Raw genomic sequence first — 22,126 nt, 5'->3', positions numbered from 1 at the left:
AAAAATAACAAAAAGTGGTAGTACTACAGCTACTTGTGGCATCCAGATTGATAGAGCCATCAAGATAAACACATTTTCATGTGCTTGTCTGGTTAAATAGCTAGGTGTGTCCATCTCAGTTGCAATGTTTCGTGAAAAAAGCTTATGAATATTCAGAAAAGAAAAGCTTTAGAAGATGGAGTAAGTTTGTAGTAATAATTTTGTAACAGATTGGTTGTTTTTGTTCTATGTATATTAGAAGTGTGTCAGGAAGCAAGAATGAATGTTTATACGCAGACAGTTTGTCTTAAAACATATCAGTTGTATCAGTACAGAAATGTTTCTACAAGAACATCCTTTTATCTCCTCAGGATATCATTATGCAGTCTTTCTGAAGAATATGGGCATTCTGATGTATGACAACTAACACAGTGTCATTTAAACTACTCTTATGTGGTGCTCTAAAAGTGTGGACTGTATATCAGTGGTCTATGTAAGTAAGTAAATAGGGAAAACACTTTAATGTGTAAGCTTAGAATTGCTATGGAAACCTCAAAAGATTGTGTGAAAGAGTTGAAAACCACATGAACAACTGGACGGTTTGCACAGGTCGTTGCATATCAAGGCTTCAGGTCATTCCAGTGAGTTAAATCGAATGTCATGGTGACCTTACTAAAAAAATCAGACATTCCCTGAAGAGTCATTATGATGAAGAAAGCTGTCAGCTGAGTGTAGTACCTCCAGCATTCAGAGAAAGAACAGAATGGGGAAATGGATCAGTAGATAAAAGCATTTTTTCCCCAAATTTCTTAGTTTTTCACTGTGTTGTGCACTTAAGAATTTCTCATGTAGAAATTACTTACATAATTTGATTAAGCATGAGAGATCATTTGGAAAGGGAACATGTTGCTCTGCAAGTGGTTACAGTGATGTCCTTGGAAGACTGATGTACTTAACATAATCAAGATACAACTCAAAAAAACGTAGAACAGAGTACTTATTTAGGTTTGTATTGTGAAACTACTTTTTTGCATTATTAAGACTGTTTCTGTGCTTTAGGTGAAAGCGCTGAAAGAGAAGATTGAATCAGAAAGGGGGAAAGATGCCTTTCCAGTAGCTGGCCAAAAGCTAATTTATGCAGGTAATGGTTATTCTGAAGATACTGTATCTGAATCTACCTTACTTTTTGTATTTTTTTTTTATCTTTAATGTATATGTTAAGTTTTTTAAATATTGTAAGTGCTGAAATATAAACAGTTAAAAAAAGCCCCAAACACAAAAACCAACAACAAACCTTGTTGTCAAAGGGAACTTTTAATTTTGACGCAGAATTTTTCATTTTTTAATATACGTGTCTGTTACAAGAAGTCAGGATTTAAGCAGATAACATCTCATGTTCTTGGTTAACTCCTGTCTTTTGTTCAATATATGCCACATATAGCTGAAGTATTCCTATACATACCTCGGAGAATTAAAAATCAGTCATTTCTTTTGTATTAACAAAAGAAATCTACTACCAAATTCTTGCTATAGGAAGGCACTTTCAATACATTTAAACTCTGTCATTAGAAACACATATGATGTGCTGACAAAAAGTAGGCTAATATCAGATAAAGACATGAAGTTACTTCATTTGAGCTAGCATAGTTTGATTTTTTCAAAAATATTTTTTTACGATTTTCTTCCTGGCTACTTCATTCTGGTGCTAATTCACAGATCCAGTCTTCTTATCTCACTTCAATATCCCCTTCTTCCCCCCTTTTTCTTCTCAAACCATACATGAAAGAAGCTTTAGTGGTCTTTTTATTTCTTGAATGTACTGCTTTATAAAGAATATTGGTTTTCCATTTCTAATAAGCTAAAGCCGCTGATCATGATAAAAGAATGTAGTGGAAGAGAGGTTGGGAGTCTCTCCATGTTTCTATGTTTCTTAGCAAGTTTTACATTCCTTGCGTTTCAGTGAATGGAATACATGTCAAGAACGTGAAGTTAAATGTTGCATGTGTAATGAAATATGAGCAAGGCAGAAGGCCTTACGCAATACATATAATTACATGAAACTCTTAATACAATGTTTCTATGATTAAAAAGATAAAGGGTTGTGTGAGGTCGTGTGATGTGATCTGGGTATTTTCAGAAGACGGAATTTATTTGTAGCATTGTGTAATCTTCACAGTAGGAAGTGTAGGAAGTATGATTTAGGATAGAAGACCATCCAAAGACCGATTATACTTTTTTTCTTTGGTCAAGAAATACAACAGAAATACAGCAGAGTGTATTTTTGATTAAAATGAGCTTTAAAATTTTCGTAGTTAGGTGAAGCAAAGTGATATCCCAAATGAACATGATTTGAAGTATACTGTTTACTATTAAAAATGCTTGCAATTTTGTTTTTTTAAAAAAATATGCTAATCAGCAGTGAGGTAGATCTCTTTTGTTGTCACCTGTGTTAAAGTCCAGAAACCCTGAGAGTGGTCCGTCCTGGGAAGATAGAATGTCTGCATATATACATTGTGCGAACTCCTTCCTGAAAGGAAGGAGAACCAGAAAATTGTAGGTGAACCTATGCAGGTTCTGAGTCAGATACTACACCATCTGCTACAGGTATTACTGCAGTACTTGTAATATATTCTTCAGATTTTACCTGTAAGACTGATGGAATCGGTAGGGAGTAGAATGTTTCTACCTTGGTTGTGTTCCAAGTACCATAAGTCATATCCCTTGCTTGATTCCCTTGCGATCATCAGGATAAGGATGTGTCCTGCTAGTTATGGTTAAATATTTTGGTTAAGTATTTCTCTTAAAATAGGAAAGTGGTCCTTGGCATATCTTCAGAAAATTAATCAACTAAAATTGTAAAATACTTCCTGAAAATTGTGTAGAAGTATGCGCTGTAAAACTCAGTGGAATACAGCCTTAATTTTCTGATTTGTGCTACGTCCTCCAAATAAGCTTATCCTGGGGGAAGAAAAAAAGGACGTGTGGTTTAATGTGCTTCTGAGTTGTAGATGTGAGGTAAATTTACTTTGCTACAGTACCACCACTGCTTACAAAGCATCAACAGTGGTGATATAACAGACGTTTCTGCTTTTGTCTTAGGTTTCTTTTTTTCATCCTTCTGTCAAGGTAGCAGGATATGGAAGGGTTCTGGCTTTTTCCAATGCTTTTGCCCTCTTTTAAGTACAAACTATTAAAATTGTGAGGTCATAAACTTATCTAATGCAGATGTACTTAGTCTGTGTCAGGGAACTGTTGATCATAGAATCATAGAATGTGTTGGGTTGGAAGGGACTTTTAAAGGTCATCTAGTCCAACCCCCCTGCAGTGAGCAGGGACAGAGAGCCTCTTCAAGCCTGACTTCGAATGTCTCCAGGGATGGATCCCTCACCACCTCTCTGGGCAACCTGTGCCAGTGTCTCACCACCCTCATAGTAAAAAACATCTTCCTAGTGTCTAATCTAAATCTGCTCTGCTCTAGTTTAAAACCAGTGCCCCTTGTCCTGTCACTACACACCCTTGTGAACAGTCAGTCCTTCCCCAGCTTTCCTGTAGGCCCCCTTCAGGTACTGGCAGGCCACTATAAGGTCTCTACAGAGACTTCTCTTCTTCACACTTGACAACTCCAACTCTCTCAGCCCTTTGATCATTTTTGCGGTCCCCCCCTGGACCTGCTGCAGCAGGTCCATGTCCTTCTTGTGTTGAGTGCTCTACTACATGTGAAAGGCAACAGATGAGCAGGAAGAAATTTTTTAGTGTCTACAGTCTGTAAGCAAGTGTAAGTGTCTGTTAAGCTTATTGTGTGCTGAAGCCTTTCCTCTACATTACTTGTATTTGCGCTAAAGGTCCAATAAATCTTTCTCTAAATTTAACGCTTCTGTTTTAAATTATTTGAAGCATCTTCAACACTTATGGCAACAGCCTTCCATCTAATTAGTACTGTGGACATCATAGGAAGAAAATTACTTGTAGCTCTACTGCCAAAGCTTAATAGCCAAAACCAATTTTAGTCGGGTTATTGATGTTTATAAATCTGCATAAAATGTGTTTTAGGGGGTATTTTTGGACTGTGTTTTATGAAGAAATTCCCAAATTATCTAATGATCTGTGAAATAATAATTCGTGTCTTTTGAATTTACCAGGTAAAATCCTTAACGATGATACTGCTCTTAAAGAATACAAAATCGATGAGAAAAACTTTGTGGTGGTTATGGTGACAAAAGTGAGTAGACCTTATTTTTTGAAAAGGAAATTACATTAATTTCACTCTTTCTTTTTTTTTTTCACTGGGATAAATGATTGTATATATCTGCTTTACAACCAGTGCACTTCGGTTATGGGAAAGTTTTGGTCAATGGGAAAAATAAATGCTTGTATGAATATGGATGAAATATTACTTCACAGTCCTAGTTTAGATCAAAGAAAAAAAATGCAAGTGGCTGAATTTACTGTTTCGTCTTTCTTGTGTTTCTTTGTTATTTTTCCAGTCATACTATTAAGAGGAAGAATCAAAAAAAAAACAAACAGAAGGGAACCTAGATAGTTTGTTACTAAATCCTCTGTGCAGAACTCTTGCAGTCTTGCCATGTTGCTTTTCAAAACGCATGGCTCTTTCTTTTGTCAAGCTCAGCTGCTTAAACCAGTAGAGAAAGGATGGATATGTCAATCAACAAACCTGTGAGTTTTGAATGACTGCAACTAGAATTAAAGGGAATCAGTTGGACATATATTTGAAGTATCTCTCTTAACCAGTCACTAAATTGCTTCTGGGAACGAAGCCGCTGGTTTTCTGTGCATTCCAGACCACTAAGATCTGAATAAAACTCTTAATCTCTGTCTTGCGGTATGAAGTTAATTTTGGAGTTAGGGGTCTTTCTTCTGACAAAGAAAACCTATATTCAGTTGTCTTTCACTGCTCTCTGGTATTTTCTTATTAGAGTGTCTGTTCGAACATAGCCATTACTGCAGTGTTCCTGAACAAACAGTGGTCTCATCTGTGGTTTGCCTGGACAAGAGGCATTTATCAGTACAAGAAAGCAAGTGAGCCAGGATTTCAGACTACAGCTTTCATTTTGTTTATAACAGAAGAAGCACATATGTCGATGAAGAACTGCTAAATGCGGTTACTTCTTACACTAAGGGACATGTTTCAGAGTTGGACATTTCTTCAGTGCTGCAATCTTTTTGCTAAGTCTTTAATCTCAGTTTCCCTTTCTTTGATACTTTCCTGGATATGCCCTGTCACATACATGCAACCACTAACTTTGATACTGAGATGTATTCCAATGGTTTTTTTTTGAATGCTTCTTAAAATATTCTTTATTATGGCCTTCACTTTGGAAGCTATTCATTCTCAACTTCTCCTTTCCTTTCAGACAAAAGGAGAAAATAGGTATTTCCTAGTTTAAGCAAACATTTTGTGAAAGTGATTCACCTTGAATAAATAGTTGTGTTTTGTTGGAGTTCAACTATTTCTCTTGGTAAGGCAGAGATGGGGGTCAGCCTTGTCAATCCTTAAGATTATTCATAGGTGTGGGACCACACTAGTGCAGGTTTCAGAAATGGAATTTCGTACCTTAGCTGGAAGCTACATGTGCTTTGAAAAATGTAATTTCTATATAATAGGGTTAATAGTGCGTCCAAGCAAAATTCTAGTTTCCAACAAAGATGAGAATATTAAATTACAGTAAGTTTATTGCTGTAAATTTGGTAGTCCTTGACTCTGCTGCATTTTTGGTGCTCATTACAGAACTTAAACATGTGAAATGTTATTTTCGTAGTGCTTTGAATGTAAAAAGTGCATAAGTAAAACTTGTTGCAGGTTAAGTTTAAAATTTTAGCATTTAATTTTCAAGCAAATAGCATTCATAATGAAACTTGATTCCTGTCTTTATCACTTTTTACAAATTTGAGTGGTGAGAAAACCTTATGCTTGTTACACTTAACAAATGTCTTTTGACAACTGTTTTAGTTTCTTCTGAAAACCACACTTTTGTAAAACATCACATAACTTTCTTGTTTACGGTATTGCAATCTATAAATACTTAGATCTTACCACTGCATTTCTCTTTGTACACCCAGTAGTGTAGCTGCTTAGGTGTTTGTCTAAAAGTACTTTAGTGACACTGTCAGTTGCCTTTCTAAACACAGGAGGAGGCATTATAGGTTTAATGTCTTGCAATGTTTTAATATTATGCTTGATGTTCAGTCAGCAATGTCAAACATAATCTGTCTTAACAGAACTTAATCGATGTTTTGACTGTAGAAAGCATGGGTTTAGAAGCTTTGTGCTGCGTCTGAATTCTCTTGTCTTCCTATAGCCCAAAGCAGCCGCTGGAGCAGCTCAGCAGTCAAATGCTGTTACTGCTATTAGCTCCACAACTGCAGTTCCCACACCAGTCACTGCACCGGTCCCTGCTCCTGCCCCTGTGCAAGCTCCTGTCCCTCCACCACCAGCACCAGATGCTTGTGAATCTGCACCTGTGAGTGCTCCTAAAGAAGAGAAACCAGCAGAAAAACCACCTGAGACACCAGCTGCTGTCAGCCCATCATCAACTGACAGGTATGAATGAACCTCCAAAAAAGGCTTCCCTGTCCATTTCTATTGCTTCTAGTTTTGATTTCAAGTTGAATTTTCCATTACAATGTCAGTCCAATCATTTTCTCTCTCTTCTGCATATTTTTTCTCTACCTTCAGTTGCTGGCTCAAGTGTAACATTATTGTTGGTAAGAAGTGCCCCTCCAGGCTTACACCTCCTGTGGGAAGTGGGGTCTCGGGACTGACTAAACCTATGGAGTGAACAGTTATTAAATGACACAGGACTCTTGCTCCTGCTGGCGTTTCAGAGTGACTGTGGCATAAGTTTCTTTTCAGACTGAGGATATTCACCTGCTGAGCATACTCATCTACTGTTCACAGAGCTCTTAAAGACTTCAGAGGGATGTGTCCTGTTTTTTTCCTAGATCTGTCATTGTATTTTGAGTCATGTTGGTTAGATTTGAACCATAAGTTCTTTATTGCTGTGAAAGTCTCTTAATTACTGGAAAGAGCTTTTTCTTCCAAAATACAGGATATAGAATTGCTCATAATCATAAGCTGCAAGCTTATTTGTTCTGAATGCTCCTTGGCCCATCTGCAGATAGTTCTCAGAATTGGGATAGCTTTTAACATCAGTTCTCTTAAAAAAATCAAATCAAATACTTTGATATAAGAAAAACAAATGGAAGTTAGCCATTTCATCCCTCTTGTATGCTGTGGCTTTTTTTGCTCACTTGAAGCTTGTTAATTATTGCACAGGATTAAAGTGTTAAGTGTAATTTAATGGCCCTTGCTGCATAGCATCAGTCTTCATTTTTCATACACTATTTTTCAGTTATTTGTGTGTTATGTGAATACTGGTACAAACACCATCAAATATTGATTTGATGATCAGGAAACAAAACTTGAAATTGGCTAATATCTTGAAAATCTCATCACGGATTTCTTGCACTAAATAATCTAATCATTCAATTTTGCAGTTCTGGGAAATAGACATCTTAAAATGGAATACAAATGAAACTTCATTTATCAGTCAAATAGCTTACACTTTTTTTTAATATTAATGGACGATTTTTTTTTCTGCTCAGTATGTCCAGGAGATTCAAAGATTAGATTAGAACTTTGAAACTGAAGTAGTGCTTTACACCTTTTCCACGTAGAGATTGTAGTGTTGTAAAACTACAGAAAGGGAGCCTCAGTTTACATGCTTATTAACAGGAAGCAAGAGAGTAGTTTAATAAGTACATTGTAATGACCACCTGCCCTGATTTCAGTGAGTACTACTTGTTTCTGATTTGCTTTAGAAGTTAAATTACTAAGGCTGGTGAAGGTTTGAGCTATGGCCAGACAAGCTGGTGTCCTGTTTCACCTAGATGAAAGTTTTGTCTTACTAATGATAGATACTAGTGAAGCACTCTTGTTAGAACAATGTTTCTTACACTGAAAAATGCATCTCTGTAAAATGCCGTGTTAGATTTTTCAGTGGCATCTTCTGAAACTTGATTCACATTAAACTCATGATCTTTCACTTGCTGTTAGGAGTTGCTGGCTTTGGTAGCCCAATAGATGCGAGGCTGCTGCAACTCCATGTCCCCAGGTCTTTCAAGTATCAAGACTGAACCTGTGTTCCCAGTACATACACACAAAGCATGTACCTGTGTATATGACTGGCTGCATAGGTCAATTACAGCAGGAAAAAAACAGCACTCGAGCAACCATACAACACCAGCAGTTGCATCCTGTTCCCTTCTGGCCACTAAGGGCAAAGCCCACTAGTGCAAAATGCGTACGTATGAACATGCAGCTGAGCAGTACAAATTTCTCCAGTAGCTGGCCTTAGACAGTCTATTCCAATAACTGGCCCCCCAATCTCCCAGTCTCCCACCTTTTTGGTTCTTGTGCATGTGACTGACTGAGCCCTGCAACCCTACTCTGCTTGCTGATCCTTGGATTCCCTTTGCATGCATGTGAACACACCCATGCATAGAGGATCCTTCCAGGCTGTAGACATGCCATGAACCTGGTAGCTAACCCCTAGATCCCCTGGTCATCCAGCTGTCTAATTCATGGACACATGAAAAGATCTCCTCGCTAGCTGGTTGAGACCTATGAACTTAGCAGTAGCTGACATCTAGATCATAGTGTCATAGAATTCCCTTTAGATTGGAAAAGGCCTTCAAGATCGAACCCAACCATTAAGCATAGCAATGCCAGGTAACCTAGCAATGTCAGATGTTACAGTCTTGCCAGCACCGCCTCTTGGTGACCCAGTAGCTGTTTCTGACTTAGAACCATTCAATACCCAGCTCTCAAGCATCTTACCGTACTCACTGTGGTGAAGCTTGATCTTCCTGGTGAATACATACACTAGTGTATGCATCCACACCAAATATGCCTGTGCTCTAGTCTGCTCTTCAGTTGCTGACATCCCAGTCACGTGTCTCTCTGTCGCCCCTTGTCCATTTAATGGCTCTGAGACTTCCACAGTGTCTGGTCTCTGCAGTTGCTGGCTCCACGGTTGCATGGATCCCAGTTACTCATGGTACCCTGGCCTGCTGTGGCCTCTTAGACTCTGGTGCACACACATGCATGTAGAATAGAGAGACTCCCCAGCGTGAAAATTATTTAAAACTGGAGTGTAATTAGAAGGCAAGTTGGACTGGTGATCAGGTGCAGGCCATGGCCAGACAAGTGCTGTTTACATGTGGCTGGCCCTTTTTCTCCTCTTTTTGCTCTCCTTACCCATGGTTTTCGTCTGCAGGGTGCCTTGGTTCTTCCCTTTCCCTGCCTTTGGTTCTTCCCCTAGATATCCCATAGTAAGTCTTGCACAATACCTAAACACTTTCCTGGCACCCTGCGGTGAGTCGCACCATGCTGTAGGAATTAATGCCCTCAATCTGTACAGAGACCTGGGAGGAACCAGGAGAGAGGTACCCGTGGCTCTGACTGAGTTAGCTGAGGTTCTTCTGCCTGATGTTGTGCCTCTGTGTACTTTGATGTTCACGGAGGTGAGCCCTTAATCCTGTAATTTAACATCTTTGGTAACTTGAGATTTTTGCAAATGTTAGTGGTTTATATTCCTGGGAAAGTGGAATACTGAGATTTTAATAAGTGCTTGTCACTGACCTCCTTGGGTCCTTATTGAGGTCAAACTGGTGTCTATGGGGAAGCAGTGAGACTGCTGTGTGCTTTTGAAAATCTGCCTTGTTCTCCCACCCTTGAAAGCATTCAAGCAAGCAGATGGCTAATCCCTTAACAGATGGGCAAGAGCCAAACTACTGGGGGGTAAGGGGGAAGATTGGCCTTGTGTTAAAAATGGTAGCATTGTAAGTTTGTAAAATCTGGTCTCACTGTAAGACCAATAGAGATCTTTGGAAAGCTTTGTTTGTTTTTGAGAAGCAAAAGGGGCTGTTAAGAGTTACAGATGCTGCTGCTTTTTTGAAAAACAGGAAGTTTTCCAAAGTTTTGTAATTACCATTGCACTTGTCTTCATCTTACAGTACAACAGGTGATACATCTCGATCAAATCTTTTTGAGGATGCTATAAGTGCACTTGGTAAGTGGAGTGTTTTTTTAACGTAGACGTTATTTTGGTGCAGCAGAAACAAATGAAGGATTAGCAGATGTTGACATTCTCTTCTCTGTCATAATCAAAGTACTCTCCTCTAAGACCTGAAGTTGGTATCTTAGAACCAGCATGAAGAACTTCTTTACTGAAGAATATTTCACTTCATACATTTTAATTGTGTAATAAGGGAAATCCTTATTATTCCTGTTTTTATCCTCACTTACATTAATTTCTAACTATTCAGTTTGAAGTGACTTAAATAGAAGATGGATGTAATATGTCTATGGTTTTTGCCTTTGCTTCCAAGTATACAAGTCTGATAAGATGGCTGCCTTTATTAGTCACTTGTTCAACCTCTGACACATATGCCTTTTGACACATTTAATTAGGTGAATTTACTAAATCTGCTGCTGTCTGGTGTGAGGAATGAATGCCTCCATATAGTTACAGTCAATTCTTCTGACAGTTTAAGTGTCTTTATTTCTCAGTGGAATTAACAGGGTGGAAACAGTAGGAAGTTCTGTCCTGCCTTTATGCTCATTTTGGTAGTTAGGAAAATACGAGGCAAAGCCACAAGTCCTTACTCCTACTTAAATTTTCTTGAGGGAACTTTCTTTTTGTTTCTTTGTTTGTTTTTTACAGTGTAGCAAATTAAGGCAAGTAAGGGGGAGGTGGGGTTTTTATTTTGCTGTATCTCTGTAAATGTTGAGCTGCAACTTGGTACAAAAAGTTAAACTAGAGAATTTCACTTACATTTCTATGTAGGGCTGTGTGGATGTATTGGAGGCAGCCCAGGGGGATCTAGGTGCAGGATTAATGTTTTACATCTACTAGTGGTAGCCATCGGGTTTAGTCCATCTAATTGCAGCTTATAATATAACATACTATTTTAGTCTGAAGAAATGTGTGAGCTGAAATGCCTGATAGATACTGCAGGAGACAACCAGTCCGAGTTCCGTTAGATTTAAAGCAACTGCTGTTGCCAAAGGTGCTGGAGGCTTCGTTAACCGTTCATTATACCTTAATGTCTGAGATGTGTTCTTCTGAAATGCTCCTGTTATCAACAAGGGCCAACAAGTTTGTTTAAACTGGTGGTCTTGTCTCAGTTATTTATGGAATTGAAAAAAAATTAATCTCTTTTCGATGTAGTAGGAGAGCTTCACCGCGCTGTCTTTGATCGGATCTGATAAAGTAAACCCACTTGTCCCTAAAAGTTTGGAAGTAGCAGGCGTTGAGTGTAATTTTCTGGGTAAGCATACTGCAAAGGTTATATGCCAGAAATTTTTCAAAGGCAATAGGCCTGAATTCTATTATTCTTTTTCTTTAGAAACTGCCTTAAAAGGAATTTTCTTGCGCAAATTCCTGCGTTGTTTTTACGTCCTAAGTAGGATCCTAGGCAAATTTGTAGTGTGGCTTCTCAGTTACATTGTCAGAAGATAACTGACTTTAAAAACAGGGATTAGTTTCTACTGAATTGCCTTTTTTTCCCCCCCAGTTAGATATGCTGACTGAAAACTGATGTAGCTTTGCATGCTACATGAAAATCTGCGTATCTTGCAGTTCCTGTGGAACCTTATTTTTCACTGGAGCGACCTAAGCTTTCTTTAGGGCATGGACAAGAATTGTTGTGGGGAGTGAGTTGAACTGGATTTGAAAGTTAATCCAGCTTTGAAATGTTATTTGGAAGACAAAATCAAAAAGCAGAATCAGTTCAGCATTGATTTCATGAACATTCCCAGTAGCACTTCATACAGATAGGCCTGAGTCCGTATCATGACATTGCTGCTGTGTAATTTCTGAATTACTATTGGTCTTACTTTTGCACAACTTGTGTAAATAGACTGTATATGGAGTACATGTGCCTGCATTCACAGTAATTCTGTTTCCTTCTTTGGCCTTCAATTATGGCTTATGTAGCAGTGCAGAGCAAGTCAACTGTTCTTGGATTTTTTTTAAAATTTTTTTTTTTAAAATCTGTACCAGATCTCTTATACTGTTGTAGTCTTTACCTAGCTTATACTGAAAGAGCACTACAGAAATGTTTAAGTAGTAACTAATTAGATCAAAAGGTGCTCTGCCGGCTGGTTGTTGTGATTAGTTTGTCATCAGTAGTAAAGAGTAAGCTACTGCTGTATAAGAAACAACTTGAGAAGTAAGTTTAGCAAAACTAATGTGTTGGAACAATTGCTAGGCTGGCTTTTTTGCTTTTGTGAAGATACACACAGAATTACGCATCTTTGGAGCAAATCTTAGGTGATATTTAGGTGATATTTTCTGGTTTTGAAAAAAATGAAGGTAGATGTGAAGACATGGAACTTACCATTCCTTAGACTCAGACTGATACTGATTTTGAAGTCTAAACATTAAATACTCAAACTAGTCAATGGTTGTAAATCCATTAAATATCTTTATGGATAATGCACAGGTATCCTTGGGTTGGGGCTGTTTTATTATTTGAGTATATTGCCCTCAGTCACACATCCACTGGTTATGTAGAAGCATTCTTTAAAAATCAAGCAATGTGGTTGTGTTAATATTGGCTTGAGTTAAATACCTTCTGCCTAAGGGAATAGAACTTGATATTTTCTTTGCTTCTCTTAATTGTGTCTTGCTTGTCTTGACGGAGTAGCTGCAGCACTGTTTGTTTCCTCTACTTTTTAATGACTGTTAATTACTTGCTAGTGTTACAGAGTTGGTAGTAGGATTCCACTGAGATTAGGAATGACTTTATTCAAGGAAGGAGATGGTATTTTAATGCCTGCCTTTGGCTGGTTTTTTTCTTCTTGTTTTCCTATGGCAAGATAACCTTTAAGGTGTTGCTCAATTACAATTCATAGTAGAATAGTTGGTGGAGTTTGAATTGTTAAATGTGCTGTCTGATTTTAAGAAAGTGAAATAAAATGAATTATGAAAAGAGATAATAATTTTTCCTATGATAGTGTAGTGATCGGTTGTCCTGAAATTACTCCATATACAGTGTCTGTACCTTTTGTCTTGATGGCTGCAGTTGTGGGACTGTTTTAGTCCATTTATGCTGTAAGAGGTGGATGTCTAGTCAGATATAGTTTAATCGAGAAGTCTTGTTCTCCCAGTCCCTCATTGAGGTCGAGTGACTTTCCTACGTAGGATTTCAAGTCTTCTGCCTGACATGAGTTGGTCCATGTTAAGTTGATTAAATGACTTTGATAACCATCACCAGCATGCAGCAATATACAGTTGTAACTTGGTCATTGCTATTTGCCATCTATCTAGCCATAGCTTACTGTAAAATCTTTATTTGGAAAAACCTCAATGGCTAACAGTTTGGTAGGCAGATCTCTCCCTAGAAGACTCAATTTTCAAACTTACACTTCTCTTGATTACATCAGGAATTCAGTATTAGTTGTGAGGATGTCCTTGACCTTAGATGAAAGCATTGAGAGGGAATGTTATTCAATTAAGAGTTCAGAAGTATCACAAGTGCTGTTTTTTTCAGTAGAAGTTTGCATTGTGTTCATTACCCTCTACTGTTCCAATCAAATGTGTAATGAAACCACCAGAATATATCTGGAGTTAAAGCAGCATAACCACAGGAAGTTTAATATGAGCTATTCTGTAGTCTGAATTACTCAAATTTGCAGAGGAATCAGGTGTATCCATTAAAACTTTTTTGTGCTTTTTTTTTTCCTTTTTCCTTTGAAATGCTGGTCATGTTACTTCTAGTGACAGGTCAGTCTTATGAGAATATGGTGACTGAGATCATGTCAATGGGCTATGAACGAGAACAAGTGATTGCGGCGCTGAGAGCCAGCTTCAACAATCCAGACAGAGCAGTGGAATACCTTTTAATGGTGAGCAGTTTATTTTACCTACACTTTGTTCTTTCATTTTTTGTTTTGTCGTCACTAAAGAATAATTTTAACTTTCGTTTACGTGTTATTTTGAATTTTATCCAATCAGTGGAAGTAATACGTGTTCCCAGAAGAACACCATTTCTAAGCAGAGCATGAGGAAGGCTGAAATATGAATTTTTAGAGGCATAGTGTGTTACAGGAAATGCTGAAATCATCCCCAACTACTTTTGTCACTTCTTTGCTTTTATCCTCTGTTGATAGTATGGGTACATGTGTAAAATATGTCCAATTACAGTGATGATTTAAGCTGCCAATGGCTGGCTCAAGGAATGATTTTGTCTTGCATCTTAGTGACAGCATCAGCTGTGTGCTGCTATTAGTATCTACAGTTGAAAGAATAAGTATGTGAACCTTTTGAATTTCATGGTGTTCTGTTTTAATTTGTCGTAAAATGTGATCTACTCGTCATCTAAGTCAAGAGTATTGACAAATATAATTTACCTAAAATAAAAACACAAAAACTGTTCTGATCCTCCTTATCTTTATTGAACACACTCATTCAACATTCAAAATACCAGTGGAAAAAGTAAGTGAACCCTTGGAATCCATAACTGGTTGACCCCGCCTTGGCAGCAATAATCTCAACCAGGCGCTTCCTGTAGCCGTAGGTCAGAGCTGCACATCGTTCAGGGGGGATTTTAGCCCATTCTTCCTGGCAGAACTGCTTTAGCTCTGCCATATCCTTTGGACGTCTCATGTGTATGGCTCTCTTCCGGTCATTCCACACCATCTCTACTGGATTGAGGTTTGGGCTCTGACTCGGCCACTCCAAAAGGCCGATTTTGTTTTTCTGAAGTCATTCTGTCGTGGACTTGCCCTGGTGTTTTTGGGTCATTTTCCTGTTGTGTAAGCTAATGTCTACAAACAGGGGGAGAGTTATATCCCTGGTCCTTATAGAAGAATTTTATTGCTGAAAATCGTCTTTCTAACTATTGGTCTGCTGGGATCTAAATACATTGCTTACCATCCTGCTGCATCAAAAACCCTTCTGTTTAGTCTCATACATTGATGACACTGCACTTTAACTCTCTGCTTAACCTACTTCCAAAACATCATCAGTGTTAATTTTTATATAATCTGCAGGGTAGAATTAAGATTTTGAGAGCTGGAAGTGTATACCATGATCCTGGTTTAAAGAATCAGTATACCAGAGGTACATGTAAAGTGTTGGAAAGAAAATGTCTGAAGAGTATCTATACGTAGCCATTCCTTAAATGAGCCCTGTATATTCCACTTGTCCATAATTCAGATGATAAGCTGTTCGGTTTTCATGGCTTCTTGGCAGAGCATCTAGATGTAATCCTATATCATGTGGTCATGGAAGGAGGTCTCAATCCAAAAGATACTGTTTCTTTTTCTGTGCCCCAGACTCGGGATTCTGTTTACAGTTATAAGGTAGTTATTTATTTTATTAAGAATCTTGGTAACTCATCTTTGGAGGGCCTTATATTCAGTTCTCTTTTTGACCCAAGAACTTCCTAACACTTAATTAGGAAGGAGTGCTATCTTTTGCCCTGCAACCAGACCTCTGCAGCCTTTTAGGTTGGAAATTTTTAGGAAACATTTCTTTATCATAAGGATAATCAAACACTGAACAGACTTTCTAGTGGGGTGATCAGTGCACCATGCCTGTCAGTGTTTCAGAGTAATTTGGACAGTGTGTTTAAGATGCTTTAACTTTTGGATGGCCCTGGAGCAGTCAGGCAGTGGGACTTGGTGATTGTTGTAGGGGATGAACTGGATTCAGGAACTCAGGATCAGGATCAAAGGCAGAAGATTGGACAGAGTCCTGCTTGGACACCGGCCATTGAAGGAGAGGCCTTAACCCCTGTGATCCTTCAATTTTATACTGAATGTTACATATATGGAATGGAATATTCTTATTAGTTACCTGTCCTGCCTGTTACTGAAGGTGGAACCTTTACTTCCTTGTGACCCCTTTTACTTCCTGGCACCCTCAGCGTGGCACACAAGAGCCAGCAGTGGCCTTGGTCACTACAGAAGCAAGTGTAAGCAAGGGCCTTTTTGCATACCAATCCCGTAACTGTGAACATCAGGTGTTAACACTTCTAGAAGCAGACACTGTCTGCAGAAACGTGCTGGTAACTTCAGAAAGTGCAGCCTCTCAGAGGAGAATGAGCTGGAAAGTAAAATCACTGAACGGAATTGGTTCTGTTTAGTTCAGACACGGACACCTTTCTGTACTAAATGTGCACATTGCTTGGACTGGGCCTGCTGTGATTATTAGCCTGTGGAGAACAATGTCAGCTGAAAAATGCTCGAGTGCTCAGTTGAACGGTAGACAAAGATTTAATCCACCGTAAGGCAGAACTGGCCTTTTGTTCTGTACAAGCAGTGTTTGCATTCAAAATTAATTGTATGTGAGTTGATACCATCCTTTACTCTGTTGGATAACTGTATGAACAAGATGCATACACCTCATTAGTCTTACTGCAGTTGTACACAAGTCTCAGTTATTTGGGGAGTGATACTTCAAGCTTATATTTAAGGGTTAAGGTGACGTTCAAGATGACAAATCATCCCTTAAGTCAGTTTGGTTGGACTAGTTTCCACAGTGCTTCCATTCAAGAGCAAACTTCAGACTCAGAGTTTTAACAGGCCTATGCTCTTTGAGCTGGGCACAGATAACTGGGACAGCATATGCCTGTGAATAGGTTAAATCAGCCAGTAATTTTGTAAGTTCCTGTGTTACAGTTAAGAGTCCCAGAAATCACTGATTTGATGGGAAAAGGTACTTAAGCAGTGCTCTATAAGGCAATGATGAGAGAAATTTTCTTCACTTTTGCATTAAGGAAAGAGTCCGAAGAACCATGTTCTTAACATCTGTTCTTAATTTCTTGCCAGATTGTATGGCATCTTTAATATCACTGTTAGCACTGTGTACTGCAATTCTCTTGCTGTAATGTGACTTTATTTGCATAACACTATAATGTATTATAAAAGTGTATTTAGTTAATTTTTCATTCATATCCGATATCTTAGAGCAGGTTTCAAAGCAAGTATTTGTTTATGGAGTAAAATTTATTTTAAACTGACGCAGTTCATGCTTTACTACCTTGGTGTACAAACCATATATTTTTCTTGTCAAAAAGTAAATTACTGTTTTCACAGTATTCTCTTCCAGTTGTGAATGCATACCTGTCACAGCATCTTGCTCTGTATTTGCAGTGAAAGCATTTTATGTTTTTTTACTTCATTCGTTTTCTTCATGCAATAAAACAAGTGTCTTCTAGTATTCTGAAGGTAACTATGTGAACTGTGGCTTTAGGGTATACCTGGAGATAATCAGGCTGTGGCTGAACCCCCTCAAGCAGCAAGCACTGGTGCCTCTCAGTCTTCAGCAGTGGCATCAGCAGTAGCAACTATACCTACAACTACTAGTTCGTTAGGAGGTAAGAAAGATTGTATTTAAAAGGATGTGATAAACACGTGCACTTAAACATTCTCTGCTTCAGTGAATTTTAAGTTCCTCATGCTTGTGAACTTGATCAAAGTGAGTTGGGTAAGAGCTATAAGTGTTGTACTTGTTTGGAAGAAATGGCTTGTTATATGTGGATGTATCTGGAATAAAATATGAAGTTTGCAAAAAAAGTGTTGTGAACTTGCATAGTTCCTTTGTTTCAGTATTCTGGATTTAAAGGTAAGATCACATGTGAAGAGGTTTATATTTTCTCTGGCTTTCTGCTTCGGTGGCTGACTGCACCGTCGACTGTGAATATACTAGTGCATTTACCACTTGGAAGATGAAATATCAAGGTAGAAACCTGGAATAATGCCAGGAGGTGTAGCACCTGAGAGGCGTATTCATGACCTAGGACCCCTCACTCAGTAATGCAGCACATGGACAGATTGGATGGTGCCTGCTGAAGAGAACTTCATCTTAAAGTACATGAGAGGAGCGTAAGAAAGGTCTGCCTGAGGCTGTGGCAGAGATGGTGTTCAAGGTGTAAGCCTTGACAGAGGCCAGGGCATTAAACATACAGGTAGTAGCGATTGGCACACCTGACATCATCTGTAAAGAGAAAATGGGGGAATGGGATATTTCACAATCCTTAAGACGCTGCTGCATTCAAGGTAGTACCTAAGAGTATAGGGTGTATGGGAAGGCAAGATTCACTTGGGAAGGACAGGACTGACCTATTGCAAGAGGTAGAGAACTCTGTTTTAGTCATAAAGACATGACAGTAGACTGGGTAGGTGTCTCTGAATGAGGTAACGTAGAAATGAGGCATAAAGAGAGAACTGCTGGAGATCCAGGACAGAAGGCTATTGGATCTTAAGCAAAGGCTGGGTAAAAAAAAAGTGCGTTGTTTAACCTTAACATAAAGAATTCTTGTGCAAAGATAGAGGAATTTAGTGTGAGGATGCAAGCACTTCTGTTCTTAAATGAGGAGTGTATTACCCACTTTCATGCCCTATTTCCAGTACCTGAAGGGAACCTACAGGAAAGCTGGGGAGGGACTTTTTACAAGAGTGTCCACTGATAGGACAAGGGGAAATGGGTTTAAGTTGAAGGAGAATAGATTTAGACTGGACCTTAGGAAGAAATTCTTCAGCATGAGGGCAGCAAGACTTTGGAATAAATTGCCCAGAGATGTTGTGGCTGCCCCCTCCCTGGAGGTGTTCAAGGCCAGGTTGGACGGAGCCTTGAGCAGCCTGATCTGGTTGAGAGGTGTCCGTGCCCATGACAGGGAGGTTGGATTAGATGATCTCTAAGGTCCCTTCCAGCCTAGGCCATTCTATGATTCTGTGATTCTGTTTACAGTTATAATGTAGTTATTTATTTTATTAAGAATCTTGGTAACTCTTTAAAAAAGGTGTTAACTCATTGATTTTCAGGACATCCACTTGAGTTTTTGCGAAATCAGCCTCAGTTCCAGCAGATGAGACAAATTATTCAGCAAAATCCTTCTCTGTTACCGGCATTGCTACAGCAGATTGGACGGGAAAACCCTCAACTACTGCAGGTGAATCTTAAAAAAAAATGACTCTGCTCATTTTGATCTAGCTTTACAAGAAAGGGATGTGTTGACACTTGCTGGGATAGTATATTAATAGCAGTTACAACATTGTACCAGTGACTTCAGTAACTGTTGCTGTACAGAACATATTTTCTATGACATTATAAATAAGTGTCTTACATAAGAGGTGCAAGGGGCATCAGGAAGAGGGAAGAGTCACTACAGTTGAACAAAGTATTGGACTGCATTTCTAATTATTAGATTTAATAATTTTTCTTTGCATGTTCCATACATTCATTTCATGATTTAATTACTGAAAATAAATACTCTTACTTGCCTGTTGGCAGCCTTAAATAAACATGCTTTATTAAAAGATATTTATTTCTTTTATTTTTCCATGCGTCACAGCAAATAAGCCAGCACCAGGAACATTTTATTCATATGCTGAATGAGCCAGTTCTAGAGTCCCGCCAAGGTTTAAGTGGCAGTGATGATGGTGCCAGCACTGGAGGAGTAGCAGAAGCTGGAAATGGTCATATGAACTACATTCAAGTAACACCTCAGGAAAAAGAAGCTATAGAAAGGGTGAGCCTTTCTTCTTTCATATGTTGCTTGCCTGATGCTGTAGGATGTTGAATCTTGTGCATACTTGTTTCAGATCACATCTTTTCTTGCATTATAGCATCTCTCAGTTACTGAGAAGATGCAGAGATTTTTAAGTGATTACAGGTCATGTGTAATAATTGATGATTGCACGGGCTTCCCTCAGGAATGGGAGCTCGGCCGGTAATTTCTCTTGCAAAAGCCTCAGATGTTACTCTTCTAGATTGTGCTGTGATGGGTTTCCAGGTACAAAAGTATGTCTACATGAGCACTGTTTGTGAAATACTAGGGTAGTAGGAGCTCTCGTAGTTAAGTAGATTTGAAATTGTTACTTAACCCAGTTATATCCATGAAAATTAGTTAGTTACACCTCTCTAAAAATACAGGTAAACGTGTCTGTAAAAATATACTTGGGATGGTATCTTACATTCATAAATACTGTGTGTAACACTTACTAAATATGGATTTGCCTAGATGACTACGCCTCTGAGATTTCTCTAGAAGAAATTGCAAAGACTTTTGTCGTGCGGTGATAGTCTTTTTTCAACTGGCAAAGCAAAACATTACATAAGGATCATCAGAAAAAAACAGTTCTTAATACAGTTGTCAATTATCAAGATCTTAAAGAAATTGAGAATTAATAAAATTAGTTTAATAAAAATGTTTGCCCATGTACCTTTTCACAGATCTTCCTGCCCAGTCTGCTTGCTGCATTTCCTTTTTGAAGCCATTTTATGTAGCAGAGCATAGTCTCTACAACCTGTTCCAAAACCCAAGACAGCCTTGTATGCTGCTTCTCCTTTCTGTGAAAGGCACACCTCAAAATTTAGGTGGCTTAGTATTACAGCAGACACATTCATGCTGTTTTTAAGCATGAAACTGAATCTAAGAATGGTTGATAAAGGATAATAGTTTTTTACAGAGATTTGATCTGCCCTACATGCTGTGGGGGTTTTAAAAAAAGCTGCAGGTCATTGTATGTACTTGCCTTTGACTAAAACAAAGATTGGTTTGCTGAATGTGTCTAAGTGCAGGCTAAACCCATTTCCCTTGGCACAGTAATCAGCTCTTCTCTAATATTCTCATCCCCTCTTGTCATTGTGTCCCGGACATCAGTTAGCTCCTTAACTTCTGAAAAACAGGTTGCTCTCAACTTCTCATGGCTGTAAAAGTGACAGTCCTGTTGGAATAATTGAAAGTATGGTTCACATGATATGTCAAGTTGTATACTAGTGATCACAGGCTAAGAGCTTTTGTTCCAGGCAGCTTCTGTTAAAAACCCAGAGCCCTGTATAATTAATAGTTTAAAACAGGCATTGTTTGAAGTACTTTTTGTGCAGCAATGCAGTGTGCCATTACTTCCTGACATTACTGTGATGCAAGTGTGTTTTTCTGGCTTACTGTGGCAGTGAAAGAAAAGTGATGTGTTTTATGGTGCTTCATTAGTCTCACAAATCAGTTTTTAGAATGAGAATTCTTTTTACTGCAGAGGTGATACCTTCTTATTCTTTGCTCACTAAAGGCTGCAGTGATTGTTTCAAGAAGGCAATAATTGCTTAAGTGGCATCTCAGGATACTAGACATACAAAGAAGCTTAATATACAAAATGCACTTTCTAAATGTGTTTCTTTTCTTCAGTTAAAGGCATTAGGATTTCCTGAAGGACTTGTGATACAGGCATATTTTGCTTGTGAGAAGAATGAAAACTTGGCTGCCAATTTTCTTCTACAACAGAACTTTGATGAAGATTGAGAGACTTTTTTTTAATCTCATGCCTCACACCAGTGCATTACACTAACTTTCTTCACTGGATAGTCTGGGATATTTGGGCTTATATTCATAATGCTTGGTGTATGGTATATGGAGAGGAGGGGATATGGAGAGGAGGGGAGAAGATAATAAAGAAGCAGAGAAAGCAGCAAGTGTGTCTGCTTTAAATTAGCAGATGCAAAAAATGACACAGTGTAAAATATTATACAACCAAAAATCAGCTTCTGCAGATAATTAGTTCCTTCTATAAACTGCAGCTTCTGTAAAATGTAACTTTTTCTAGGTTTTCACTCTTAACTGTGCTAGTTCCAGAAATGTAGTGTTATGCCCTGCTTCATGTTCCTTTCTACTTAGTGTTGGTATTGGAAGTAGCCTATACTACCTAGATTCTACAATCTGTATTTCATGGCAACACTGGATAGTGGCTTTGTGAAATCTAAAAGATCTGAACAAATGTAAACATGAATGCCAAAATAGGGGTAATTATTTTACTTTTTCACATATGTTAAAGTAGTGCAAGAAGCACAGTATTTTGTTTAATGCTGGATTAAAAAAATGTTGGCAAATCAAAACTCATTTAAATTAAGTGTCTTGATCGTTGAGAAACACCACCGCCTTTTTTGCCCCCCTCAAATGAACTAAGAAGCTATATACGTACAGGTAAAATTATAAGCCTGTTTACATCTTCTCTTTTTGGGAAAAGTGATAAATGTCCAATTACTGTTCACTTCAATATTATGTTGCAGTAAAAGTTTGGAAAGCAGTAGATTGCATGTTTGGTTTTGTTTTATGCGCT

At 38.3% G+C, this 22,126-nt stretch overlaps 1 protein-coding gene across 1 annotated transcript; it reads left to right on the top strand.

Annotated features, from left to right (window-relative positions):
• The first annotated feature begins 1,044 nt into the window (after positions 1-1,044).
• On the top strand, positions 1,045-21,422 carry RAD23B (RAD23 homolog B (S. cerevisiae)). The gene is made up of 9 exons (XM_009874987.1): positions 1,045-1,120; positions 4,119-4,198; positions 6,297-6,538; positions 10,015-10,070; positions 13,785-13,912; positions 17,265-17,388; positions 18,836-18,963; positions 19,366-19,542; positions 21,199-21,422. Exons 2-9 carry the CDS (start codon positions 4,187-4,189, stop codon positions 21,310-21,312), a joined length of 981 nt encoding a protein of 326 aa, XP_009873289.1. The 5' UTR covers positions 1,045-1,120; positions 4,119-4,186; the 3' UTR covers positions 21,313-21,422.
• Positions 21,423-22,126: the final 704 nt, after the last annotated feature.

This window comes from Apaloderma vittatum, unplaced genomic scaffold, assembly GCF_000703405.1.
Source record: "Apaloderma vittatum isolate BGI_N311 unplaced genomic scaffold, ASM70340v1 scaffold668, whole genome shotgun sequence".
In the NCBI taxonomy this organism is placed as follows: Eukaryota; Metazoa; Chordata; class Aves; order Trogoniformes; family Trogonidae; genus Apaloderma; species Apaloderma vittatum.
This window is presented reverse-complemented; position numbering and strand designations above follow the sequence as displayed.